Here is a 26913-nt window from a genome sequence, read left to right as displayed (position 1 = left end):
GGGTCCGCCGCTACCTCGCATCCGGGCCTGCCGCCACCTCCACGGCCGCGCCGGACCCACCACCACACCGGACCTGCCGCCTCCGCGGCTGCCCGACCATAGCCCACTACTGCCGCCGCAGCTGCCCGGCAAGCCAATTCTCCTGCCGCCGCGGCCCACCACCGCCGCGCCAGGCCTGCCGCCTTGCCTTCGCAGCCGCCAATTCTCCTGGGTGCGCCTTAGCCAATCAGGCACCCCCGCAGCCCAGCCAATCAGCTGGGCTGCCAGGACGTGCATTTGAAAGGCACACCCAGGAGAATTATATATATATAGATCTTATGTACAGTATAAAAATTGAGATAGTACAACTATAATGTTTCTTTAAAAAACCACTGACAGATTCCTTCATTTGTGCTACCTCCTAGGTTTCACCGGCACAGTACTCAGCAAAACCAAACTCACCTGTCTTAGTTTCTCTGTGTCTGCCTGAGACATTGTGTTCTGTGTATTTGTTGCTGCTGCAGTTGGTGCTGGGACAGGAACTTGAGAATTTGGAGGAAACTGTTGTCCCTTCAAACTCATGGAAGAGTTTGCCGATGCACCAAAGTTCCCCTCAGATCCAGATCTTTGTTGATCAGTAGAATCATGGGGAGGCTGAGTAGTTCCAAATGTTTCTGGCTGAGGTCTTGGAGTCATTGGAGGCTGATCATAAGGGTCAGAAGGTGAGACTGTTGGAGCATGGCTAAAAGAATCTGTCACAACAGGTCCTGATGGTCTTGGAGACTGAGAACATGGATCTGATGGCCTTATAAAAGTTCCAGGTAAAGACCTGTTCTGTGACTGTTGCAGATAAGGCTCTCGATTTGGCATTAGAGTTGGTCTACTGTACGTTTCTGAAATGCCAGGCCTTGGAGTTGCTGGTGGTTGAGAATATGGATCATTGCTAACTGGTCTTGGTGTACCCGGAGGCTGGGCATATGGATCAGAATGCCTTTGATTAGTTGGAACCTGAGCAAATAAGTCAGTTGTCTGTGCAGGTCTTGGTGTGGGAGGCTGATGCATATATGGGTCAACAGTAGCAGGCCGGGGAGTACCTGGAGGCTGGGCATAAGGGTCAGTGACTGGCCGGGGAGTACCCGGAGACTGGGCATAAGGATCCTGAGCTGTTGCCCTTGAAACAGTTCCAGATTGAGAAAAAGAATCACTCTGGGTTCGCCCTACTCTTTGTGGATGGGCAAATGTTTCTTTTATTGCTGGATGGGGCATCAGAGGAGCCTGACTGTATGGATCATTAGACTGATTGTGTGAAAAACTATCCACAGGCCTTGGTGTCAAAACAGGCCGTTCATAGGGATCCACAGCCATGCATCTTTGAGTTGGTGGCACTGATGCATATGGTTCTTGCAGGGACTGTGGGCGCATGGGAGTTTTAAATGGACCGGTACCTCCCTCAACAACAGAAGTGGATGGCAATGGTGGTCGTGTATATGAGTCAGCAGGAGATACCCGGGCTCTTTGAAATGTGTCTGTTCTCAGAGATGGTTTAGTAAATGGATCATTTACCACAGTTAAAGATGCTTTCCCTGGTGGTTCTGCAATTAGAGGTGATCTTGAAACCCCCAAAGGTTTGGAGAATGGTTCTGCTGCCATGATAGGTCTCGGTGTATCTGGAGGTTTTGCATAAGGGTCATTGCTGACTGGAGACAAAGAACATGAATCTCTGGCTGATGATGGCCGGCTTCCTGTTGCTTCAGATACCTGAGCTGGCCTGGATATAGGTGATGGGGGTGGACAGATATCTACTGATGTTACAGAATTTCTTCTTATAAAGTTCTGATTTGGGTTAACTGGAGCTGGCCTGGGAGTCCCCACCATTTTCGCATACGGGTCAACTGGAGAAGGTGGTCTAGTAGTGGAGCTAGGAGAAAAAATTTGTTGTGATGGTGCCTGAGCATGTGTATCCTGAACAGGCATTCTGCTTGGTGTTGCAGGTGGAGGTGGGGCTTGTGGTTTTAAGAATACATCAGAAAGAGTAGCAGTAGGAGTACTAGACAACTGCTTTGTGAACAAATCTTTGTGGAATGTCTGTTGTGCAGGAGACATACTTCCATTACCAGTTTGAGGGGTTAAGGGACTCTGCACCCCACTGCTAGGTGTGTCTGAACCTGACTGGTTCAAAAGCTGTTGGGACCCAAGTTGCTGTTGCAATTGCTGCTGCTGCTGCTGCTCATTTTTTACTTGCTCAAGTTTCTGAGTTGCTTCAATTTTAGCTTGCTGCTTACTTTTCTGGCGCATTTGCTATTTTAGGGAAAGAAGAACAAAAAGTTGTACTATCACCATGAAAAAATTAAAGCTCATTTTAAAATTTGATACATGTAGGATACAACGGTAAGTAATTTATACAATCTAAATTATTCAGGCATTTTCCTAGATGGCTGGTGGCCAAAGTACATTTATGTGAAGGCCAGAAGATATACTTAGATGTGAAGAAGCAAGGCAGTCTCCAAATACGATATGGAAGTATTAGTCATTCGGGCTATGTACAAGCTGAATTATCAGCCCGATCCCAATTCTGACCATGCTCACATCAGAGAGCATGATTAGGATCACACTGAGCTGATAATTTACCAGCTTGGTGCTCTGGATCAGGGTGCAGTAGGCTTACCTTTAACAAAGATCTGGCTTGTTTGAGGAAACTGGCTGCCTTCCGGCAGTGGCAGCATTTCAAAACGCCACCTTTTCTTACCTGCTGTGCACTGTAGAAAAGGACGCCTTGTGATGCTGCATCCTTTTCCTTGTGCAAAAAAAATGACCATATGCTATAACTATAGGATTCCCACCCTCTGATTCTATTCGATACAATACCAATATGATTTAGTATTGTATGGAATAGGATTGGAGGATTTTTTCCTCTGGAATAGTTTCCTGAGAAAAATGCTCTGAGAGGGCTTTCTTGCCTCAGACCCAATTATCAGTTCAATGTGATGTACAGCCCTAATAGAAATACTGAACGCCTGATAGCTACACTGAAAATTCCATCCAAGTCTGAAGAATTATCTGTACTAGAAGCTCTCAACCTTTATATTTTAAATAAATAAATAAATTTTGAGCTCCCATTCTGAGTGTTCAGCTCCATTTATGACTCTACTTATGCTAGCTAATTTGTAGCCACACAATTTTTTAAATCTGCATTTGAATATCTTGATAAAATTTTAAATCACTAATACAAAAAACACTGTGATGATTCACACATTAGCCTCTTAAATGAGCACCATGTGTATAGAACCCTCTGTATTCCTGCAGTGGCTATGAGTTCCCATAGCCACTACAGATGCTTACAGCTGAAGTATCTCTTTCTAGTCACATGATTTATAATTATTATTTATAATTATTATTTATTATTTATTTTTTACATTTATATCCTGCTCTTCCTCCAAAGAGCCCAGAGCGGTGTACTACATACTTAGGTTTATCCTCACAACAACCCTGTGAAGTAGGTTAGGCTGAGAGAGAAGTGAGTGGCCCAGAGTCACCCAGCAAGTCTCCTGGTCCTAGTCCAGCACTACACCACACTGGTGTGGAGTCAGTCAAGCATTTGTGGTACTGGATTCAACGCTGTGAATTGTAATTCTTTTCCAGATTAATTTAAACTCTATTTTTTTTAAAAAAATCTATTGAGAATTCTCAATTTCATGTGAGTGAATGCATTATGTAGACATGATAGCACATATGATGAAATCCTATTTCCTTTCCTGGCAACCGATTTTAATCAAGGGCAGTTCTTTCTGTGGCTGTATTAGACAAAAAGAGTAGACAAAAACTAAACACAACACACCTGTCTAAATTTCCATTCCTGCTCATGCTCTGATTCCCTCTGTTTTAATGGATCCTTAAAGAGTTCAGAGTCAATACGAGAGCCAGGATCAATGTTATCCTGTTGTTGTTGCCTTTTCATTGAATCATTAGACATCTGTACTTTGTTGATGCGTAGAGCAGCTCTATTATCTCTGGCTTTTTGCTGACAAAAAAATTTGAAAGCACACACAAATACTTTTTCTTAGTTTTGTTTCACAAATTTATAAATGCATTTGATTTTCATCACCACAAAATCCACAATCAAATTTATGAGGTTTCATTTAACTGTACATATGAAATAGGAAACTAAGTCATCCCCAGTACCTGGGAAATACTAATCTCCATAGAGATATATTGTAGGCTGGATATTATATCATGAAGATACACAAACATTACAATGTATACACACATAAATACATTATGAACAACAAAATGAATGCATCCACCATTCATTCCACAATACAATAGAAACAAGAGGATTATCCCCCTTGGAGGCCTTCAGGGGAGCCTTAAAGACCCATCTTTTTAGCCTGACTTTTAATATCTAGTTTTAATTTTAATCTGGTTTGGATTTTTTTAATGTTAATTAAGTGTTTTGGATTTTAATGTAAACTGCCCTGAGTCACTTTAGGAAGGGCGGTATATAAATTGAATTAAAGAAAAAGAAAGAAAGAAAGAATGAATGAATGAATAAATAAATAAATAAGTGCATGCTTGGACTCCTTTTCCTGTCATGTTTGGTACAAAGAGCATACAAATCCATCAGCTCAGACAATATCTGAAGACAATTTAGAGAATATTCCAAATCAAGCTGAGTAGGATAAGCATCAAATAGAGCACATAAAAACCAAAGAAATATTGCCATCACTTTAGTTGAGCACAGTAAGAAATAAATGGTGCACATGCAGTGCAATCCTGCGCATATTAACAGAAGTAAGTGCCACTATGTTCAATGAGGCTTATTTCCTAGTAAGTGTGTTTAGGATTCCAGCCTTAATCATTTATTTAAAAATAACTACAGGTTCATTTCTGGCTGATGTTCATGATCTGCTCCTCCAGAGAATCAAATAATCCTGGCTAGTTTTTAAATGTTTGCTATGCAAATTCCAGATTAAGTTTTTAGAGAAACAAAAAAGCAGCCACAGAAAAACAGAAGTTATACAGTTTCTACCAAACTTGAATGGCCTAAAAAGTAACGTAGCAAGCAAAACAAGAAATGAATCCAGGTCCAGGAACTAACCAAAATCCATGTATTTTTAAAAATGTACTTTATTGATGCAATGTGCTTCTTAGTAGTTTTAAATCATAAAACCATTTTAACTATCTAGTAGAGCCAGAGATAAAACATCTTTTGTATTTTAAAAAAAGTTGCAAGGGTTCATTACCACATACGGAGCTCTTTCCTGTGAACTTGCTTTTCTCCACAGTTTAGCAATCTGCTTCACTCTCGTAGCCCAGTCTGACAGAGTGGGGGTGGGGGAAGAATACAGTTTGTTATTTTGCAATGATCATGTATCTCATTAAAGTATTGCAGTGTTTGCTATTTATGAAATACTACTACTTTCAGGTTTAACAAAAACTGAATTCTATGAAGTAAAGATGGTGCCGAACAGATCTGTAAAGATATGCTCAACAGTACATTTTACAACATACCTGGGAACTCTTCTTTTAGATTTGGAAAATTAATATTTGTGTACAAAACAGGTGCTACAGTTGCCATTTCACCAAGTGCTTCTTCCTTCTCCCACTTCAGAGTGCTTCTCTGTGCATTCGACATGGTATCACCTTCACCTTCCAATGGCGTAGCAGATGGGACCCAAGAACTGGTGGGATCATTCATCACTGCATTGAATGCAGTGCTTTTGTCCCTAACAAAATATAAAGAAAAACAGGTTGCTTACCTGTAACTTATCTCTGTGGGGAACCATTGTCACTCACAAATGGGTCTTCTGCGCCTGGGCAGAAAGCGCACGGAAGAATCCATAGCTCCATTTAGGCACTCTCTGGCCTTTAAGGCATAGGGATATGTCTCTTACAACTGGGTGAGTAACTAGCTCTCGTAAGGAGGTGGGTGATAGCGATTACAGTATTTTCTTTAAGATTGCCCGACCAACCAAAGTTGGCCTCAGAAGAAAAGTGCAAGTCTACAGCATAGTGCCTGACAAACGGCAGGTCCGAAGACCATGCTGATGCCCAACATGTGGGCAGCTGAGGTAGCCATGGACCTAGTTGAATGTGCCCAAACCTTGGAGGATGGCTGAACTCCTTGCTTTTTTTAACAAAAGAAGATAAGTTGTACCAGCCAATGTGAGAGTCTCTGTCTCAAGATGGCAAAGCCTTTACAAGACCCAGAAAAAGAGACGAACAGTTTGTTTGATCGCCTGAATCTTGTACGGACCAGGAAATACAGGAAGCACCTATGCACATCCAGGGCGTGCACTGAGTATTCAAGAGGCGTAGACGGGTCAAGGAAAAATGGAGGGAAACCAATGTCCTGATTGATGTGAAAGTCAGAAACAATTTTAGGGCAAAAAGCAGGGTCCAGACGAAGGACCACCTTGTCCGGATAAAACTTAGGACAGGGAGAGTCCACTCTCAGAGTGGTGAGTTCACTGACACGCCTTGTGGATGTGATGGTGACATGAAAGGCAGTCTTTAGGGATAGCAGCTTCATAGAAGATGACAACAATGGCTCAAACGGGGCCTCGGTGAATGTGGATAAAACAAGTGAGAGGTCCAAGGCTCAACCAGTGCCCACATCGGGGGTATAGGTGGTTGACCCCTTTCAAAAAATGTTTGGACAACTCATACAAAAACTGGTTTGTCATCCAAGCCTGATGGCAAGCTGAGATAGCAGTGAAGTGTACCTTAAGCCAAGTATTGGAGAGCCCCAAGCCCTTGAGGGAGGCGAGATAGAGGAACATTTGGCAGATAGACACATGGAGTGGTTCAAATCCTTTTGAAGAAGCATTGGTCAGGAAATGCTTCCATTTGCACATATAGCCCCATCTGATAGAGGCCTTTCTTTCATTCAACAGGATTCCATCTAAACGTTCAGCCTCCACACTGTCAGCGAGAAAGTCAGAAGAGCATGGTGCAGGACCAGGCCCCCATCCCTTGTGAGAAGATCTTTCCATAGCGGAAGATGGAGGTAAGAACCCTTGCAGAGCCGGAGAAGAATCAGGAACCAGGGTTGCCTGGACCACCAGGGACAGACCAGAATGCATTGCGAGTATTCTTGAAGTATCTTTCCCAACATCTTGGACATTAATGGGAGGGGTGGAAGAGATAGTACAGTCTGTCCTTCCATAGTAACTGGAAGGCATCTCCTAATGAGTTCAGGCCAATGCCGGCCATAAAGTCAAATATGTTAAATAGAACAGCGTCATTAACTCCCATTCATGAACGGTAGAGAAGGAGATATCCCAACTCAAGTAAATCAGCTAAAATGTTATCTTCCCCCTTAATATGTATGGCCACAGGGTGCATATCGTACTTTAGGCACCAGTCCCACAACTGCAACACAAGGTTATTCAAGGATCTTGATACCGTGCCACCTTGGTGGTTCAGGTAGGTGATAGCCATAGTATTATAAATGTGAACCTGAACCATCTGATCTTGGAGAATGGGTTGGAAAGCCTTAAGAGCTAGGAAAACTGCCAAGAGCTCAAGAAAATTAATATGCAGCTCTTGCTGGTGGGCGTTCCACAGGCCTCTTGTCTGCAGAGAACCACAGTGTGCACCCCAACACTGCACAGAGATATCAGTAGTGATTGAGGCCACGGGGGTCAAGTCTTGAAAGGGAACACCTTGAGAAAGAGGATCAGGCAGGACCACCAAAGCAGATCTTGTAGGACAACATCTGGGACAACTAACCACTTGTTCTGCCTATCCAGGTTTTGTTGGAAGACGGACAGCAGCCACATCTGGAGTCTCCGTATTCATGCATGAGGCCATCAGGCCTAGCAGTTGCTGGATGGAGCAAGCCTTTTGCCTGGAGACTGAAAGGCGGACACTAGGGACGAGATGGCCTGGATGCGTTTGACAGGTAAGTATGCATGCTTCTCAGTGGCATCCAATACAGCACCGATGTATTGGATAGTGCGCTGGGGTGTGTGTGTCAGGACAGATTTCTTTAGGTTGACAATGAATCCCAGATCTGCTAGGAGAGAGTGAGTAAGCTGCAGGTTGTGCAACAGGATAGATATCTCCTTAGTGGTGATAAGCCAGTAATCCAAATATGGAAACACAGACACACCCTGCAGACGCAGGTAGGCAATGACTGCAGTCATGCATTTGGTGAAAACTCTGGGGGCGGTACAGAGACCAAAGGGGAGCTTGTATTGGTAAGCTTTAGCACAGGAATTGATGACGACAAGGTCATACGGAGATGAAGAAATAAGCGTCCTTTAAGTCAAGGATACAAACTCTTCCTCCTCCCATAGTAGCGGGAAGATAGACTGTAGGTAGATCATACAGAACTTGATAATTCAAACAAATTTGTTCAATCCCCTCAGGTCCAAGATGGGGTGAATGCCACCATCATGTTTAGGAACTTGGAAGTATCTGGAGCTGGAAAACATGGAAGAAGGCAGAACTGGTCTGATGGCACCCTTCTGCAGAAGCAAATAAACATCTTCTTCAAGGATAGGAGATGCATAGGAGTTCCAGCCTATGCGGGTGTATTAAATTCGATAGCATAGCCACTATGCATAACACCCAGGGGTCTGACGTCACTTGCCACCAGGAAGGGAGCAAGGCAGATGGAAACCAGGGAACAGGGGAAGATACTTCCAGGACCTCATGGTTAAAAGGACTGCTTTAAGCAAAGCACCAAGGAAGCTACCACTCCAGTTACAGAGTTCAGAGTTTAGTTGTTGCAGCTATTTAAGTAACACGCATGGAGATAACTGTAGAGTCTAAACTAAATAGGTTTATTAGTGAAATACTTTTGGGATAGGAAAGACCTATCCTATCGATCAGCTACATAACGGATAGGTAGGGAGAAAGAGATGTTTCCACCTTCTCTCTAGGAGGAAAGGAAGAGGACTGACACTACAGGAAGTACCTGAGGAGTCAAAGCAGGGGTCACAGAGCAGAGGAAAGCAGGGACAGTTAAGGAGACTCTTACTAACTACCTCTACTCCAAATGCCGCTAGTGGTCATTAGGATAGTTGGTGCAAAAGGTCGATGCACTGGAACTCCATCTCCAACAGTCTAGACTTTTGTTGAGATTTATGATGCTTGTGGAAAGGTCGTCTAGAGAATTGCCTAGACCCTTGCCTGAAGCCCCCTCTATCATGAGAAGACCGAGGCTGGTATCATTGTTTGTGCCCAAAGCAGTACCTGTTTTGGAAAGACAATGGCTGATATTGAGCAACGGTCTTGGCTATAGAATGGGAATTTTTCAGCTTCTCTGTGGTTCCATCCGTATCTTTGGAGAAGAGTCCTTCGCCATCGAAGGACAGGTTTTCAATTCTGTCTTTCATGTTAGGCTCAAGAGGCATGGACCTGAGCCAGGCATGGTGATGGAGTACCACTGACCCAGCCAGCACCTTCAACTCCATTTCTGTCAAGTTCTTGGCAGAACTAAGGTGTTGCCTTGTCAGATCAGCAGACTTTGAGAGGGTGGACATAAATTTGGTCCTGGTAGGTTCCGGCAAATCAGCAGCGTCATCCTTTAAAGTATTCCAAAGCAACTGTTGATACTTGGACATGCATGCCAAGTAATTGGCAACTTTTAGTGAAAAACCTGAAGAGGTGGAAAAACTTCAGGAAAAACCTGAAGAGGTAGAAAAATCTAGTTTTCGGCCCTCCTTATTAACTGGCATGGAGTGTTTTCACGAAGACTTGTAGGGCGCATTCCACCACCAAAGAGTTCAGGGCTGGGTGTTTTAATAAAAACGGGCAAGATGCCTCCTGGACCCTATAGAGGGATTCCAAATTCTTGCAGGGAGTGTGGAAGTCACAAGAGTAGCCCAGGCAGCTTTGGAGGTGGTGACCATGGCTGGTAGTAGCATGGGCAAGGCTGTAGGGTGAGCCACAGATCTAGAAGAAAGATAATCATAGACAGGGTCTTTGATGTTGGCCTAAAGAGGGGGTACCTCCAGCCCCAAAGCTTTAGCCATTTCCTGTATTTGCATGCGATAAGATTTTGTCTCTTCAGCCAGAGAACTGGAAGGCGGATTCGCCACATTATCATCCGGGGATGTGCCTAGAGGGAATCAGAGTCAGGGTCAGAGCAATAAGACAATTCATTGTCCATATCTGGATCCTCAGGCCCAGGGGACACAGGGTGGGACTTCACAGGGGGACTGGATACCTAGGAACCCCTGGGTGTTCAGGAGGTACAGGGGACAGATCCCTCAGACAGATCGGTGCCTGGGGAGGTGCAGGTGTTACCGGCGTAGGCACAGGCATAGACTTAGGAGCCCTGGGTGTCAGTGTACAAGGCCTGGAAGGAGCAGCCAGCGTAGAAGGGCGCTTAAAGGGGTGTGAGGTACTGAGAGAACCCCCCTAAGCCACATCAACTTCCATAGTCTATATTCTTCAAAGTATAGGGAAGTGCCGGAGAATTGTACAGAAAACGTGAGTGGAAACATTCCCTTGCCCTCAATTAAAATGACTCAAAGGCCCCAGGGGAGCTACTGTGGTCTAGTGTGTCCGCAGGAATATGCGTGGCAGAAAAGTGGAAACATTCTCTCCATGGCATAGTTGTAGGGGAATCAAGGGCAGGAGTAGTGGTCGTCAACATCTGGTGCGGTGAAAGGAGCACAGGAGAATGAGCCAGCATCAAGGAGTGAGAGATAATAATTGGTGAGGTTGGCCTTGACAGTACAGGCAAAAGTTGCTGCAGAGAAGCTGAAACCACACCAAATGAAACCGGCGCTGTTGATATCGCAGGAGCCATTGAAGAAGTTGTCAAAGCCGAAGCGGGTGATCTCGACACCACAGAGGTTGAATGTCTCAGCACCAGAGCAAGCATAAGTGGAAGCTGTCAGAGTCAACAGCAGTCATGCTGATGTTGAAAATCATCTGGAAGAGTCCATACCCCTTGGTGCTGTGGAGGATGAAGTCAAAGATCTGGACGTCGAAGGCGCTGACGAAGCAGCCTTGGAGGTCGGAAATGGAGGAGAGAACGAAGCATCAGGCTGTGCCATAGAGGGCAATGGAGTCTTAGCCACAGTCAACATCAAACAGCTCGACACCAGCCTCGAAGTCGGAGGCACAGCAACTGGTAGGGCTAGAGAAGATGATGAGGCTGACTTTGCACATTTGTAATGCGACCCCTTAGCAGACCAATGCCAGTCATGCTTATGTTTGCAGGAGTAGTTGGGGCCTCTATCCAAAGGCTTCTTAAAGCCAGTGTTCCCATGTTTGCTCAATGCTGAGGCAGACATTGATGGCATCAGGTGTGTGGGCGCTTCAGCAGTGATGGGAGGCTCAGCCTTGGGGTCCCCGGACACAAAATATTTTAATTAGGAGAGAGGCTTTACAGCGTAATTCCCTGCTTTAATGGGCCTTTTTCTTGAATGAAAGACAGACCTTGCAGGTGCCAATATTATGACTATCCCTCAAACAAATGAAACAGTCAGCGTGGCCATCCGAGGAAGGCATGGTGCTTCTACAAGTCACATACCTCCTAAAAGTTTTTGTGGTAGACATAGCCAGAGTCAAAAACAGTCCAAGGTCAGCCAGATCAGATTAGAAGTACCAAATCCAGAGGAAAAGCCAAAGAGAGTCCAATGTCACAAAAGTCCAGTAGGGCAGTAAGGTCCAATAAGCAGAAGAAAAGTCAAACACTGTCCAGGTCAAATATAGGGAAAGCACAGAAAGAGTTGTCAGAAAAACAGTACGAGTCAAAAAGCCAAGAAAACAGTCCAGATAACAAATTCTCTTTCTCACAGTAATGAGGGAACAGGAGCAGATCCTTCCCGAGGCAGCACAAGCGGCAAATGAGAAGGAACTGAAGAGGGAGGCGCTTTACAGCCGGTTTTATAGACTCCAATATCCCTACGCCTTAAAGGGTCAGAGAGAGTCTAAATGGAGCTTCTGAGCAGGTGCAGAAGATCCAGTTGTGAGGGACCATGGATCCCTACAGAGATCTATATTGTTCAAAACACACAAGCTCCAAAATTGCCAATGATTTTAGTTACTCTATTTATGTATTAAATTACATTTATAAACTTCCCACCTAGGTCTCAAGGTGGTGTACCCAACTTATAACATATATGGAAGAGAAATCAAGAGAACCCAATATTGTAAAAATATGTTGTGATGAACTATATCATTCTAGCTGTGCTGGAGTTTGGCTAATATTAGAGTTCTCAGTTTGACTCACCTGTCTGTGTATGGTGGCTGTGTTATAGTAGAAAAAGTGCTTAATCCGCCTCCAGGAACCAAAGGTGTGTGAGGGAGATGGGGGTTTGGTCCAATCAGGCCATTCATAAGTGGAACTCTTGAAAATGCATTATCCCCTTTAAAGAAAAAGTGAAAACCAAACTGAATGCTCCAAGGTCAATTTCCAATAATAGTCAATATTCTGTGGCAGGAAAAATACTTAGCATTTACATAGTGCTTTACAGCTCATATCTACTTGGAAGAAAATCCCACTGAGTTCAATGGGAAAGTGAACTTAGGACTGCAATATCAGTGCTTCAGAAACATTATCTCAAGTATGGTTCAATACTTCACAGTACTCGACTAAATCATTTCAAGAGACCTTCGTGCAAACACCGCATACCTGAACAACACTATTCTGATTATATTTTAAAATGTTTTAACAATACATTCAGAGCTTTTCTAAGCTTAAATGAGTTTGCTTCTTATATTATGCTTTTTTGTAATCACGGGATGCAATTATATAGTTTCTGAAGGTAACACATGAGAGAGTCATTCTGGTATTTATGCATATCATGATTATTCTGGGTAAGATTCTGACTAAAGGAAGGAACAATTCATCTGAAGATCATGTTACAACAGCCTGCAGTTCTCCACACCGTTAAGAGCTCCCTTATAGTCAAAGATTCTCTGTATCTCAGATCCCTTATTCCAACAGCACAGATAACTGATCACTAAAATAAAAAAGTGCTGATGAGTACAGCAGGGATCTATCAATTCTGAGGCCTCAGACTCTTATAATGCATTGCAGAATTGTAGTGCTGGAAGTGAACTCAATGTCATGTAGTTCAATTTCCTGCACTAAAGAAAAATCTTCCATTCATTTGACAGATAAGACCATATAATTGGGAAATAAGTTTAATAGAATACTTCCAAGATGGCACAAGCAAGCAATGTGAAACATGAAAGCAGAAGCCATGAAGCCCACAAAGTTTTAAACAATTCAACTAAGGAAAATGTTTCTTACCAACTTCAAATGTGGTGAGATCAGTTAGACCTTAAAGCATGAAAGTAAAACTTATCTGTTGAGCTTCCCTCAAGAGAAAGTTTTCTTAGCACTTTACCTCTTGTTCTCCCCATCTGATATCCTGTCTCTAGATGTGGCCATCTCTGAAACCTCAATGGAATGGGGAAAACCCAAAATCTAAAGGGAAAAAAATGTCTTCCTGACCTCAATAGGCCACTTGAGACATATCAGGTACCACAGAAAACTCTTCTAGTTGCAATATTAAAACTGTACTAGGGACAACTTATTATCTTGGAATAATCTCCCTAGAATAAAAATATGTCATACCTTAAACTGCTAAATTCTTCTTTTGGTGTAACCATCAAATAAATGTAACCATTTATTACTATCAAGCTTATACAATGCACAGACAACAATAGCTACTAGCCGACCCCACACAGAACATCTGTGCAGTATTTGGGGCCGGCGTTTCTCGCCCGGGATGGTCCTTCCTCCCCCTCCCTGCTTGCAGTTTCTGGCTGGCTTTAAAGCCGGCCCGTCCCCTCCTGGGCCATCTCCTCTTCCTGACGGCCCAGCTGCCTCCTCGCCACTGCGGCTGGGCCCGAAACCGCCACCACTGCCACCGCAGCCAGGCCCGCCAGCACCTCGCACCGCCCCATCGCAGCAGCCACTGCCTCCCCATTGCGTCCAGGCCTGCTGCTTCCCTCATGTGGCTCCTTCCCAATCAGGCCCCAATTTCTCCGTCCTTGCTCCTGTCTTTGCCGGGAACTCTCACAGCGTGTTGCGAGAGTTCCGCCCCAAAGACACGCATCCCCACGGTGGGCGGCTAAGAAAAATAATTATATAGATAGAAGATTGCTGGTATCATTTATCCTTTACACCGTTTAAAATTAGCCCAGAAGTAGTACATTGTGACCATAATATAGTGGAGGTATTTGATAAGAAAAACATTGTTGTGCAATGTTACATAGCTAGGTAGTAATGCTTCTCTGAAACTGTTGAATCAGTTTGCACAGATAAGGTATCATTTATAAGCCCATCACATGCAGGCCAGTTTTCAATTTAATCTAATCAGTTGCGTGCCAGTGCTGGAATTCAAATTTAAAGCTCTCTGCAGTCCTTTTCACACTTAGCAGTCTAGCTCTAGGATGCCCACTTTCTCTGTGACATCAGACTGGCTAAGCCAATAGCAGTTAGGGGGCAAGTGACAACATCTATTATCAGACACTTGCCGTCAGATCACACTCACTATGAACTTGCCAGTCTTTCTACACCTCCTAGGCAAGCAGAGACATTCTAACCAGCACCTCTCTGCAAAGAGAGACATGACATACCTAGGCAGTGTAACAAAAAGGGCATATCTACATTTATTGGAATAGGAAATGATAATAATTAAAAAGCTACATTTACTCTAATTTATCATCTCAAGATGTGGGTGGCAAAGGCTGAACTATGTATGAATTGCTCTCAAATGCTATAATGTTCTACCTTCAAAGAAAAAATACATAATGAAAAGGGACAAACCTTGATTGTGCAAATGCATGAGCTGTGGTGGCGGAGGTGGAGGTGGGGGTTGTGGCAAAGGAGTTGATTGAGTGGTTACAGGACTCAGAACAGCAGTAAAGAGATCTTCAACATCCTTTCCTCCCAGCTCTATAAAACACTGCACATGAGTATACAGATACGGTTGCATATAGTAAGTCTCATAAAAGGATACTAAAAAGCAAAAGAACATACCTGGAATTTTGTACAGTTTACCAAGAATTGCACCTGGACAAAAAGTAAAAGCAACACAAACATTAACAACTGTAATTCATTGCACTTGCATCACATAAAGACAATAAAGCAATTTCAAAAACTGACAGCACAAAACAATTAAAAATGTACATGGGCTTCAGTCGTCTAAACTGGTATCTTTATAAAGCAATGAAACAAGACAAACATTTACCATCTGTGACCATCTTGTCCAGTTCAGGGCTGAGTATTCCATCTAATTGTTCTTCACTCAATGGCCGTGAACTCTGACTGACACTTTGCGGAGGCAGAGAGGTGGGATCGTCAGAGATCGGTCCAATATCTAGTCCAGCTGAAGGAAGGAAGAGTGCAGTTAGTCAAACTAGGCAATACAAAAGAAAAACAAAGCATTACAAATGGATTTGGTTGCAGTCTACCTAAACCCTCTCCCCATTTTTTCCACCAAATAAAAGGGCATCAAATAACTTGACATTTCTAGTATACCAAAATGCTTGGTGGAGGGCGGGGTGGGAGAGATAAGCTGAAGCACATTTTCTCTACAATACATCCAGCTAAATTTACAGGATATATTCTCATTTGGTCAGCTTAAGAAACATATTTTTGATGCCTGGGAGTGATCAGCTTGAATCACACACCTCTCCAGAGACTCCAAGAGCACCTGAACTTGCACAAAATAACTAAAATTAACACATATCAAAAAGCAATTTGGATATTTTATAGTTACAGTGGCTGCTTTGAAAAAATAATCAGTAAATAGGAACTACTAGCAAAGAATTTTAAAATGGCTGCAGGGTGTGTGATAAGGAACTTTAATCTGGTGGTTCAGACCAGTGTTCCCAATAACAAGGACTCCCAGCTGTTGTTGACTACAGCACCCATAATTTCCAGACAAAAGCCATTGCAGCTAGGGATGCTGGGAACTGTGGTCAACAACATCTGGGAACCTCTATTACAGGGATCTCTGGTCCAGACCTTATCTATCAGGGTCAAGAAGGAATGACTCTTTTTCCTCCATAAGGCACTGTATTATTATTTTTAAACTATTCTTCCAAAAATGGAGAACATTTGCTAAAGAATGCTAAGAACATAGTGGGGAGATCGAAGCACACTGACTGAGGAGCAATCCTTGAATGTGGATGCTACAAACACCCTTGTGCCTGTGTCCACATTGCTTTAGAAAGAGCACACATGCTCATTGCCTAACATTCTAGGTGGCCAGTCCCTCTATAAGTTCTTCATTTCTTTTGCACATCCCAGCCATTTTCTGACAGTTGCTGTCCCAAACTACTTAAGAGTGTGGGGTATCCCTGAATCCACTCACAATCACAGCCTACTACTCTTTCCTGAATGCAGGCCTTGCTCCTTAATCTTCCCAAATTGTCTACTAGCTCTCACACTTGCTTGGGATTGTTTTTCCTGGATCAGGACATTTGATATATCACCTCCTGAATCATTGATCTGCTTGCTTGAACTCAACTAGATGAGTTTTTACTCTACTTTTTGAGTAGCTCAAACACAGTGCATAATTAATCTACAGAATGGTGATAGTCACTAGCTTGAATGGCTTTAAAAGGCTTAGAAAAATCCACAGAAGACAGGTCTATCAGTGGCTACTAGTCTGAAGGCTACAGGCCATCTCCAGCCTCTAGATGCCTCTAAACACCAGCTTTAGAAGCACAATGGCAGGAGAGTGGGCATGCCCTCAACACTTGCCTGTGGGCTTCTCAGAGGCATCTGATGGGCCACTGTGGGAAACAGGATGCTGGACTATTTAGGCTTTGGGCCTGATCCAGCAGGGCTGTTCTTATGTTAGGACTCTGTATCACTGGATGCTCACCTTGTTTCTGATATCTCTCTCCCCTTGTGGCAAACTCTTGCCTGGATTATACAGAGTGCTGTTTATGGAGGACCCCTACCTCTGGACAGAGGATTTTGACTAGGTAGCTGTTAGAAATTTAGAATTTCTAATACTAAAATGGTAGGATTCTGGAATTCTACATACAAGCATTATTTAATTTAGTATATTTGAAGCAGCACACATACCAAAATTAAAAATACAAAGTTATAAAAATATGTAAGCAACTTTAAGAAGAGCTTGCTTTAAATATCTATAAATCAGCTCCACCTTTGTGTTTCATGCTTGCAACTGCAGGTAAAACTGCCAATGACCATCCAGGATTAATCTATTATTTATGCTTTTCACATATTACAGTCAAGAATAAATTGATCATTGTGATAAAAGACATATAATGCTTTATATAGCATATTCAAATAGTGTAGTAGGAAGAAAACACATTACTTTGTACAGTGAAATACACACACACACATACATACACAAATCCAGGACTTGTGGTTATTCACACTTTAAAGAAAATTCTACTGAGTGTACTGCACAGGAAAGCTTTTGACATTGTGCAAGACTCTGCACACAATGATAGTGAAAAATGAAAGCATTTTTAGTGACATAGTGAAGGAGCCATGACATTTATGCATGCACAATTTTTCCCCCAGCTGAAACCACTAAGAAAGATGACTACTTCTAACCATGTATCCATCCACTGTTTTTTTCTTACCAAAAGGGGAGGATGAGTTCTCAACCTGGAAAGTGCATAAATCAAGACCTACAAGATCCAAACCAGATAAAATGGATGAATATAACAAGAAAAGGAGAGAGAGAGAGAGAGAGAGAGAGAGAGAGAGAGAGAGAGACTGAAAAAAGCAAGAAAGAACATAAATCAAAAGTACAATCAGCTGCATGCTGGAATAGTACATGGATATGACAGACACCAACAGGATTTTTAAAAATTATCCCCCTATATAAATAGAAAAGTGCAAAGTAAATAATGGGCAGAGGTATTGATCAAAGCAAGAGAAAAGAGTCTTCTGCTAGCTTAAGCATACTTCAGACATAACAAATACATATATACTTGAATAACTAATTGCGTGTAGCTCTGAACATGACACTAATGAGTTTATAAATCAGGACATGGAACCATTAAGAATCTAAGCCACATATACCTGAATGATCCCCAGACTTCACTAGGTCATCAGAAAGTATTCCAAGAATATCATCATCAGTGTTCAGCACAAGGGAAGCTAATGGATCATCAGAGGTACCTATAGAAAACAGATGCCTTACAGTAAATCATCATGGTTAAGCTTCTTCAATAATGTATGTTTGTCCTAGTTCAGTTATTGACAAAGGTATTATCTTTCTGTATTTTTATCCTTTCAGCAGAGTTTAATTATTGTTTCTCCTAACTACATTTTTGCAAAAACCTGCTTTTAAAAACCTGCTTTAAAAGTGTCCCTTACATTTGGAAAATGGGCTATACAGTCTTCAAATAAATATGTCAGAATGACTGTACAGAACCTTTGGGAACTGCTTTGTCAGACCTCAGTTATTGAAACTTCTCATATTATTAAAAAGATACAGGTTGAGTATCTCTTATCCGGACATCTGAAGTCCGGAATGCTCCAAAATCCGGACACCACACCGTAACAACAACAAAACAAATAAAAAATTGAATAAATAAATAATAAAAAAACCGCCTCAGCTCACTCGGCTTGGTGACTCTCCAGTGGTTCCTGGCAGTGTGCTGCTGCTCCGAGCCGCATGCCATGTGTTTTGGTGCCTTCTTTGTCTTTATGGTTATTCGCTGGCACCGCACTCACCCTGGTTGCAAGGGCATCGGTAAGCGTCCTGTCAAACCCCCGCCCTTTCAGCATGACTCTCTCCTCCTGAACCCCACCTGTAAGATTTCCACTTGCAAACACTCCACCCTGTGGGGGTCGATCTGTCTGGCTTTGCAAGGATCAAAGCACCGGCTGGCTGCTGTATACGAGCCCGCAGAGAGAATAATTCCTTGAGCATTTTGCCATTGCAGAGGGACTTCTTTTGCACATCTTGTTGCTTTCTTGGAAATAATCCCCGTCTCCTTTGCTTTTGCTCGCCATCCCAAACAATAAAACTGTGCATTTAGGACCTTGCACAAACCAGTGCTTTGCTAAGCCCTGCTGTACATGCATTCGGAGGCTTGCTATGGCAATCACGCCCACCCATCCCCCCCATCATAATATTGCTCTGTGTGCTGCACTCAGGTGGCTGGCTGGCTTTTTGGCGATGTTAATATTCTGCCAAGGAATCGTAACTCGCCAGTGCTGCACGCAGCGGGAGGTGCCGCAGAGGAGAGCAAATAGTGTCTGTGCCCACTTGATTGTCTCTTGTGCCAGGCTTCCTGTTGATCTCCAGTTCATCTGCAGAAGCAAAATCCAGCTTTTTGCAATCTGGCAGGTTAATCTGCAAGGCTGCGGCAATGATAAGACGGCTAAAATAGAAAACCTCCTTAAGACAAGGTGGCAAGCTAATTATGGCTAGAGCCAAGGGGTAAGGAGAGGGGGAAAGATCTGGACTGAGGGTCTGTCAGGGAATGTTTTGAGCTTGGAATGAGGGAACATGAGGGAAAACATTCCAAAATCCGGAAATGTCAGAAATCCAGAACGCTTCTGGTCCCAAGCAGTCCGGATAAGAGATACTCAACCTGTAATAGCCACCGTCATTCCTCCAAGCAGTGTCCCTACAATGTGTTATTGGGAATAGTCAGATCCAGCCCAAGTTTTATGTTATTTGTGCTCAAGCCATCTTGACTGTTTTAGTGACTTCAGATAAACTAGAGGAATTCCTGTTACTACAAGAGAGGATACTCTAGAGCTATTGTGCTAATTTTTGCCATCAGCTGACCAGAGAGAATAGCTACCTCTTAAACAAGTACATATAATAACCCACCTAGTTTTTGAAACCTACAGGATCTGTAAAACCTCAGGGGCAGATTGTGCTGACTGCTTTGCCACCGGGTCTGACCACAACCAGGGCAACATTGAACCATTTACAATTTCCAGATCACATGTCTCCTGGTCATTGGAAAGCAACACATTCAGCATTTGATTGGTGGAACTATGATATGCTTGAAGGGGAAAGCATCATAGTTGTAATGATAGTCATAAAGCTCTGAGCTCTTTCTGACAAAATGGACTCAGCATAGATGTTGGAGTCACCAAGCATCACTGAACTGAAGGACTACAACACCGGTTGTAGAGGAATTCATAACTTCTGAGACTAGTCAAGAAATACTATATGGCTCCCACACACAATAAATTTAGGTGACTTCTGTATGATTAAGATGGATGGATTAATCCCTGCTAACTTGGCAAAGAGGCACCTTTTAATGGAGTGATTCTCTTTATTTAGCAGGAGGAGAGTAACTGGTCCTATCCACCCCCAGCACAGTACCTCCAGTGACTGTTACTGGTTTCTATCTTGTGTTTCTTTTTAGATTGTGAGCCCTTTGGGGACAGGGAGCCATCTTATTTGCTTATTATTTTTCCTGTGTAAACCACCCTGAGCCACTTTTGGAAGGGCAGTATAGAAATCAAATAAATAAATAAATAAATAAATAAACAAACAAGCAAGCAAGCAAACTGCTTGAGACGTTCAGCTTCTCCTCCTACCCCCCACAACATCCATCAATCTCTTCTAAAGTATTGCTTTCTAAAAGTTCCTTCACCAAGCCTCCCATTTCATGGCTGTTGCTAAAGGACACAGTAAAATGATCGTCAAAGAAGGATTTACATACCTTGTGTTCCAAGTTTTGATGGAGCTAGTGCGGAAGCTGAGCTAAGAAGCGGGTCTGAAGAGGGATCTAAGAAGTTTGTGCTCAAATTTTCTTTGCATGAAATGTTAAGGCTTTCTCCGGGTAAATTATCTAAACTTGGTTTACTCTGCCTACTGGTATCTAGGAGGTCTTTGCCAAAGAAGGCTTCCTGAAATTAAACACACATTTTTTCCTATTTTTATTAAATGTCTTAGTAGAGTCTAAACAGTTCCCCATATCTGAGAATTAGAGCACAAAAGCAAGCATTGCTTTGTTAGTGGATACAATTGTTTTCAGCAGGATGAATGTATTCTGTTCTACACCTGCTGCTGTAAAGAATTCAGCTCAGTCCTAAAAAGACTAGTTACTTGTACATATAACATCTACAATTAATTTATTGCTTCCTACTTTTGATTCAAAGTATTTGATTTACTTAAGTAATACATTAAAAAACCCCAGAGTGTTAAATATATGTATTGCATCTCATGGCTAAACAGCAATGAAAAGTAGCCTCTGCAGTCTAAAAAATTAACTCCTTCAAACAAGGGCAAAAATTGTTTTTTGCTGCAGATATCTATATTTATGGAATACAGTAAGAAAGCCACTCAGGTTATAGGTTGAATAATATTTTATTGTATTTTTCTGCAAAAAGGATTAGCAAATTAGAAGGAAATGTTATCATTTGCTTTCTATTACTTAATAGCAAGAGGAGGCTGTTTAAATGATCCCTTTATGCAAAACAAGCTTTGAGTGATAATGAATTACACATTAGAAAGCAAATGTTTATGTCTTATACCTATTAACAGCTTATTCAATAAATGCAAATGTGAATCTTAAGCAGCACACTATGCATAGCAATTACTGTACCTGCAAGTACACTGGGAAGATCTCTTCAAGCTTGTTTTTCTTTTTCCTGTAACGCTTTTTAATTTTTTCTGTATTTTCAGACACAGAAGTAGATTCATCAACTGGTATATCTGGAAGCTGTTCACTCCAACCTAGAAATAGTGTACATACACAACTGCATTACTGTCCTATTCATAACTCTGGCCCATACTTGAAGTACATTAGTACTGCTCTATGTTGAAAGCAGCTATAGTTGAAAGCAGCTATTGTTGAATAGGAGGTACTGATTAGTATCTATTCATTTTCTGAGTTGAAAGAGCAAGATTGTACATTAATAAGACAGAATTGCATAGATGTGAATTATATGTCAAGTTGTGTTCTTAGAGTCTCTAGAAATGTAAATGAAATACAATCAATACTTCAAAACTATTTTCTCATGTCATATACGCATACTGGCCTGGATTAAAAGAACTGGGCATCCGAGGAAGCTTTGGACTACTTGTTCTTAATTAACAGACTCCAACCCAATAGCACGGCAAATTTCATTTGAAGTTCAGGAGGGCTTTAAAAGCAGTTTGTGATATGGCATGAACTTCTTCAGATGTTTAAAAAAGCAGGGATGCTGTACTCATGTACAGCACCTTGAGAGCGTGCCCTAAAGCTGATGTGTGCCCTAAAGCTGTGTGCCGATGTGCTCAAAAGTCCTGCCTGCCTATTGTCCAGGTTTACTGCATTTGTCTTGTAGGCACTCCAGCCTTATAATCATGGAAAGAGTCTGGTCATGGTTACAGTGTTTGTCTCTGCAAATGCTATAAGCATGGACAGCGGGTGGGTGCACCTTCTGAGCATATTAGAATGGCAGCTGGGCTTGCTCTCAGGATGCTGTTCATGAGTACAGCGTCCATGCTTTAAAAAAAAGTCTAAAGAGGGCTAGAGGTTTTCCACTCAAAAGTAAGTAAGTAAAATTTATTACAATCAAGGATCAGATACATCAGACACTATTATTTAGAAATACAGTCAATGACCAGACAATATTAACAGCAATAGATGTCAAACAATCATCTAAAACTTTAAGAAGGCTTAAAATAATGATAATCTGGCTAGCTAAGGTCGTAGCTTGCAGACAGCAATTGCCACTCAAAAGGAAAACAACAGTTCTTCTGTCCACATCTGAGCCCTTGGACACATCCAAGTACCTTTTTGAATATCATTCTCTATAGCCAATTGATAGTTTATTAATTCTGGCCCTGATTGTTTGGATTGTTGTTAGGGATCTGCACGAACCAGGTACGGTCTGGTTTGGTGGCGGGGAGGGTTACCTTTAAGGATTGTGGAGGGTGTCCTTACCCCACCCACTGCATTTCCCCCACGAGCACTGTGAGAAAAATTGCTGGTACAGGGTAGCACCGTACCTCCTTGCCACCCCGGTCAGTGTCCTCCCAGAAGTGGCTGGTGCGTGTGCACACGCACCACTCCAGCAGTTTTGTCAAAGCGCTGGTGGGGAAAATATGGTGGGGGGAGAACACCCTCCCCACACCTTAAATGTAAACACACCTGCCACTGGTTCAGCCAAATGCTGGACCTTCTGAACCGGTTCGGTGGTTCATAAAAGGACCACCAAACTGGTTCATGCACATCCCTAGTATGGATGTGCACAGAACCACGGAAGCGTGGTCCGGCACTGGGTGGGATGTCACTTTAAGGGCGGGGGATAGTACTTACCCCTCCCACTGCTCTTCCCCCTCTGGTGCTCGTCTTTAAGCAAACGTTTTTGGGGCGGCAGGGTTCCTCCCTGCCACCCCTACCCCCATTGTTGGCTGAAAACTCAGGAGCAAGTACATGCTGGTGCTACGCATGCGCCCGTTGCTGCTGCCGGTGTGCGTGCACCGCAACAAGCACATGCGTGGCACTAGCGTCTACTTGCTCCTGAGTTTTCAGCCAACGATGGGGGTAGGGGAGGCAGGAAGGAACCCTGCCGCCCCAAAAACGTTTGCTTAAAGACAAGCACCGGAGGGGGAAGAGTGGCGGGAGGGGTAAGTACTACCTTCCCGCCCTTAAAGTGACACTTCCCCCCCAAGCGAACTGCCTGAATTCTGGACCGGTCTGGAGGCCTTTTGTATGGCTCCGGACCGGTCAGTGCACACCACTAATCCCTAGTCCTTGTCCTTCCTCCTAAAGCTGCATTTACATTCTGCCTTGTATCTGTAAGATATACAATCCATATTTTCCAAGCTCCAGTAATAAAAAGCAATACAGTATGTTTCCGTGAAAGGAATGCTCTACAGAAAATACGGTTGAAGTTCCTTGACTCTGATCCTTTTCTCTCTAAAAGATGTGGTAGACAGCAAGAGGCTTCTGGACACTGTGAGAAGAATCTGTAATGAGTCTAACACTGCCAGCAGAACATCCAAGTGCCCTGGACACCTCTGAGATGAGAAAAGCAAAGCAAATTATCCTGCTTCCGAATCCTAACTACAGGAACAGAGCCCATTCTTATGGATCTTGGTGGATCTTGATCCAGATTTAATGGTAACCAGTAGTATCTATCTTATTATTAACAATTGTATTCTATTAGTAATAACTGTGTGGAAGAATGTACAGGACCAAAGTATCACTATTATTTCAACTATATTTTTATTCGTAATAAAGGTAGGATAGGGAGGACTTTAGCGAAATCTCAATACAGCACACAGGAAAGCTTGAGACAAGAGAGGCACAGTATAAAACAATGACTGGAAAAACAGGCAAATGTGTTTTGGTTTCAGCGGAACTGGCTGAACACTGCTCCACATGTCCATGTGTGACCAAACATTTACTTTTCAATGATAACTGCATTAATCTACCTTGAAAATTCTATAGTCTTTATAGTCTGATTAAATTATATCATATTATCCAAAAGTAGATGGTTTGCATTCAGAGATGACTGTCAGGAAATGAATGCACTATATTGTATATGGTACATTTCACTACCGAAGCTGCACGCTCACATAAGTGACAGATGATACTGCTAAGCAAATAAAACTTGTTAGTGAATTAAATCATCCCTTGTATGGACACAATATTTAAGTGTTTTAGGGCCCATTAATTTTTTGTATAATCACATTTTGATTAGCTGGGCTGTTATATACCCCCTGTCAAGCACTGATAAAGGGTGAAATGTGCTATTCAACTACTAGTGACAACCAAACATATTTAGCACTCTCTCAGGTGTTAAGGAAATGTCTGCAGGGCCTAATACATATGATTCACATAATACCACCTACAATAAGAATTAGCAAAGGAAATTTTTTAGAAGTTCAATTTCAACCAAGGAGCCAGCAACAAGCTGTTGATGCTTTGGCGGTCACAAAAATTGAGAAAATGGCGCATCCAACTGCCAGTTTCAACGGAAGCATGGAGCATGTGCAGGACAGAGTGGGTGTCACAAGGAGCTAGTTAATTTATCCGTGAGGTCCCTGCACAGGCGCAGAACCCATTCCTTATGAATGCAACGGATCATAATCCAGATCAGAGAAATTACATGTAATCATTCAAATATAATATTGATGAATCCAACTGTAATATTGCCCATTCTGTAGTGCTAAATTGTCCACTCCTAAGCTAGGTTCCCATAATGGGACATATTACTATAATCTGATTTCATAAGGTGAATCATGTACTTGTGACTATAAAAATGCCCTTGTTTGTTTGTTTTATAACAGCTCTCTAAAGTCATATCCAAGATCAGCCTAGCAGGCCTCACTAAAACCAAACTCCTGGTTCAAAGCACAGCCAAGAAGCTGGGGTTGGAGATCATTGACATATTATGTTTGTGGGGCATTTAGCCAGGATACATTAATTTACTAAAGGGACAAATGCAATCAATCTTTGTAATATTCTGCAGTCTTAGACTGCAAGAAACTCCTCTCTGTAGGTTCTTTTTAACTATAGAAGGTGCCTATAATAATATTCTGAAAGTAATTTTGAATATAAATTGGTAACATGAGATAAAGTGAGCCACAGCAGGAACAAGGTTAGACAGGCAAGAGAGCGAGCAGGAGCTTTGACCTAGAGGAGTTCTAAGCTGCCAGGGCCATAAGCACTAGGCCCATTCAGGTTTTCAGTTCCAACCAAAGCCAAATACTCACAGCCCCCTAGCACTGAACAGCTGTGGTGAGCACTTTCCCCAGTGCCAGTGGGGCCCCTTAAAGAGAAACAGAGCTTTGCCAAGCCACGTCTGAGAAGGTACACAGGGAGACCTGGAGAGTGGAGTCCTTCCCAGTGCATTCCCCATATGTTGCTGGGGCTCAGCAGGGTTAGGCTACTCTGTAAAGGGTCCCATCGATGCTGAGAAAAGAGCAGCAGTGCATGGAGGTGAGTGGTGGGAGCAGCCGTCTCCATGTGGTGCACCAAGGAGACTGTGTAAAGTATTCAGCTTTGGGCATTTATAGCTGAAGCTTTGCATGGACCTAATAAGCATCAAGGGACATCCTCATAAAATCATAAAATGTATTCTAATTACTTATACAAAACAATGCAAAACAGACAAAGGACAGAGGTCTCAAACTGTATGGGTGTCAGAATAGAACAAACACAGAACACAATACTGTACACATTCTTTTCCAATCTAGCAAGTTTCCAAAACTGTGGCAAGTCAGATGGCTTTATCAACATTCAAAACCAAGTCATATAACCATACAGGTACAACAGTGATGCTTTAGGAACATTATGACTCTCTATGAACTATGGGCATACAGATGTTTATATATATATTATATTGAAAATTATATTTCAATAACATTACATTATAATAAACCATAAAATCTATATTGAAAAACATGTAACAATGGATAAACATGGGATGAATGGTTACACTATATGAAGTATCTGAGCACTCACTTTCATCTTTGCTAGGTATCTGCTCAGACACGGAGCCTGTAGAATCCTTCCTGGAGAGAGATCGTTTTGTTTTCCCCTGTCCTGTACGACTCCTCTGGCGTACCATAAATCCACCAATACCTATTTTTAAAACAAACAAACCATACACATACACTGCACAGCATGAAGAGATCTGAATTAAGAAAAACATACTGTGATTTGGACATTTTGTAGATTAGCAGTCATCTGAATACCCAAACTACCAAGGCCACTTCAAGTGTTTAAGCAGAAACAGGTACACAATACACAATTAGTTAATACTTGCTTCTACACCTTAATATATGAGGTGGCTAAATCCTGCTGAAATATTTAAGAAATCTTCCACTGCTTCTGGAAGATGTTTAGACTGGGCTCCAGAAGAGAGAAGTAAATGATTTAGGACTGGCTGCTGCCTCTCAAGTTCCTTGTGTGGTCTTAACTTAGAGGACAGAAATATCTATTGCTCTCCTGGTAGGATTTAAGAGCATCTTGAATGGAATAGTCCAAGTAGTGACTAGGGTTGTGCACGAAACCTGGAAGCCTGTGACCTAGACACGAAGACCG

General features: G+C 42.5%; 1 protein-coding gene across 8 annotated transcripts in view; it reads right to left on the bottom strand.

Annotated features, from left to right (window-relative positions):
• Nucleotides 1–26913, bottom strand: part of KMT2C (lysine methyltransferase 2C) — a 302840-nt gene that overhangs the window by 54207 nt on the left and 221720 nt on the right. For 7 of the 8 annotated variants that reach the window (XM_053260171.1, XM_053260176.1, XM_053260175.1 and 4 more), the window contains 13 exons: nucleotides 26332–26451; nucleotides 21475–21605; nucleotides 20590–20776; nucleotides 17975–18073; nucleotides 17530–17577; nucleotides 15150–15287; nucleotides 14939–14971; nucleotides 14726–14854; nucleotides 12176–12311; nucleotides 5488–5702; nucleotides 5220–5293; nucleotides 3815–3997; nucleotides 442–2277 (listed from right to left, as the gene is read on the bottom strand). In XM_053260171.1, coding sequence (XP_053116146.1) covers nucleotides 442–2277; nucleotides 3815–3997; nucleotides 5220–5293; nucleotides 5488–5702; nucleotides 12176–12311; nucleotides 14726–14854; nucleotides 14939–14971; nucleotides 15150–15287; nucleotides 17530–17577; nucleotides 17975–18073; nucleotides 20590–20776; nucleotides 21475–21605; nucleotides 26332–26451 — 3329 coding nt within the window. The remainder of the gene's footprint in view (nucleotides 1–441; nucleotides 2278–3814; nucleotides 3998–5219; nucleotides 5294–5487; nucleotides 5703–12175; nucleotides 12312–14725; nucleotides 14855–14938; nucleotides 14972–15149; nucleotides 15288–17529; nucleotides 17578–17974; nucleotides 18074–20589; nucleotides 20777–21474; nucleotides 21606–26331; nucleotides 26452–26913) is intronic. The other variant, XM_053260177.1, reaches the window with a different exon arrangement.

Source organism: Hemicordylus capensis, chromosome 6 (genome assembly GCF_027244095.1).
Source record: "Hemicordylus capensis ecotype Gifberg chromosome 6, rHemCap1.1.pri, whole genome shotgun sequence".
Lineage (NCBI taxonomy): Eukaryota > Metazoa > Chordata > Lepidosauria > Squamata > Cordylidae > Hemicordylus > Hemicordylus capensis.
This window is presented reverse-complemented; position numbering and strand designations above follow the sequence as displayed.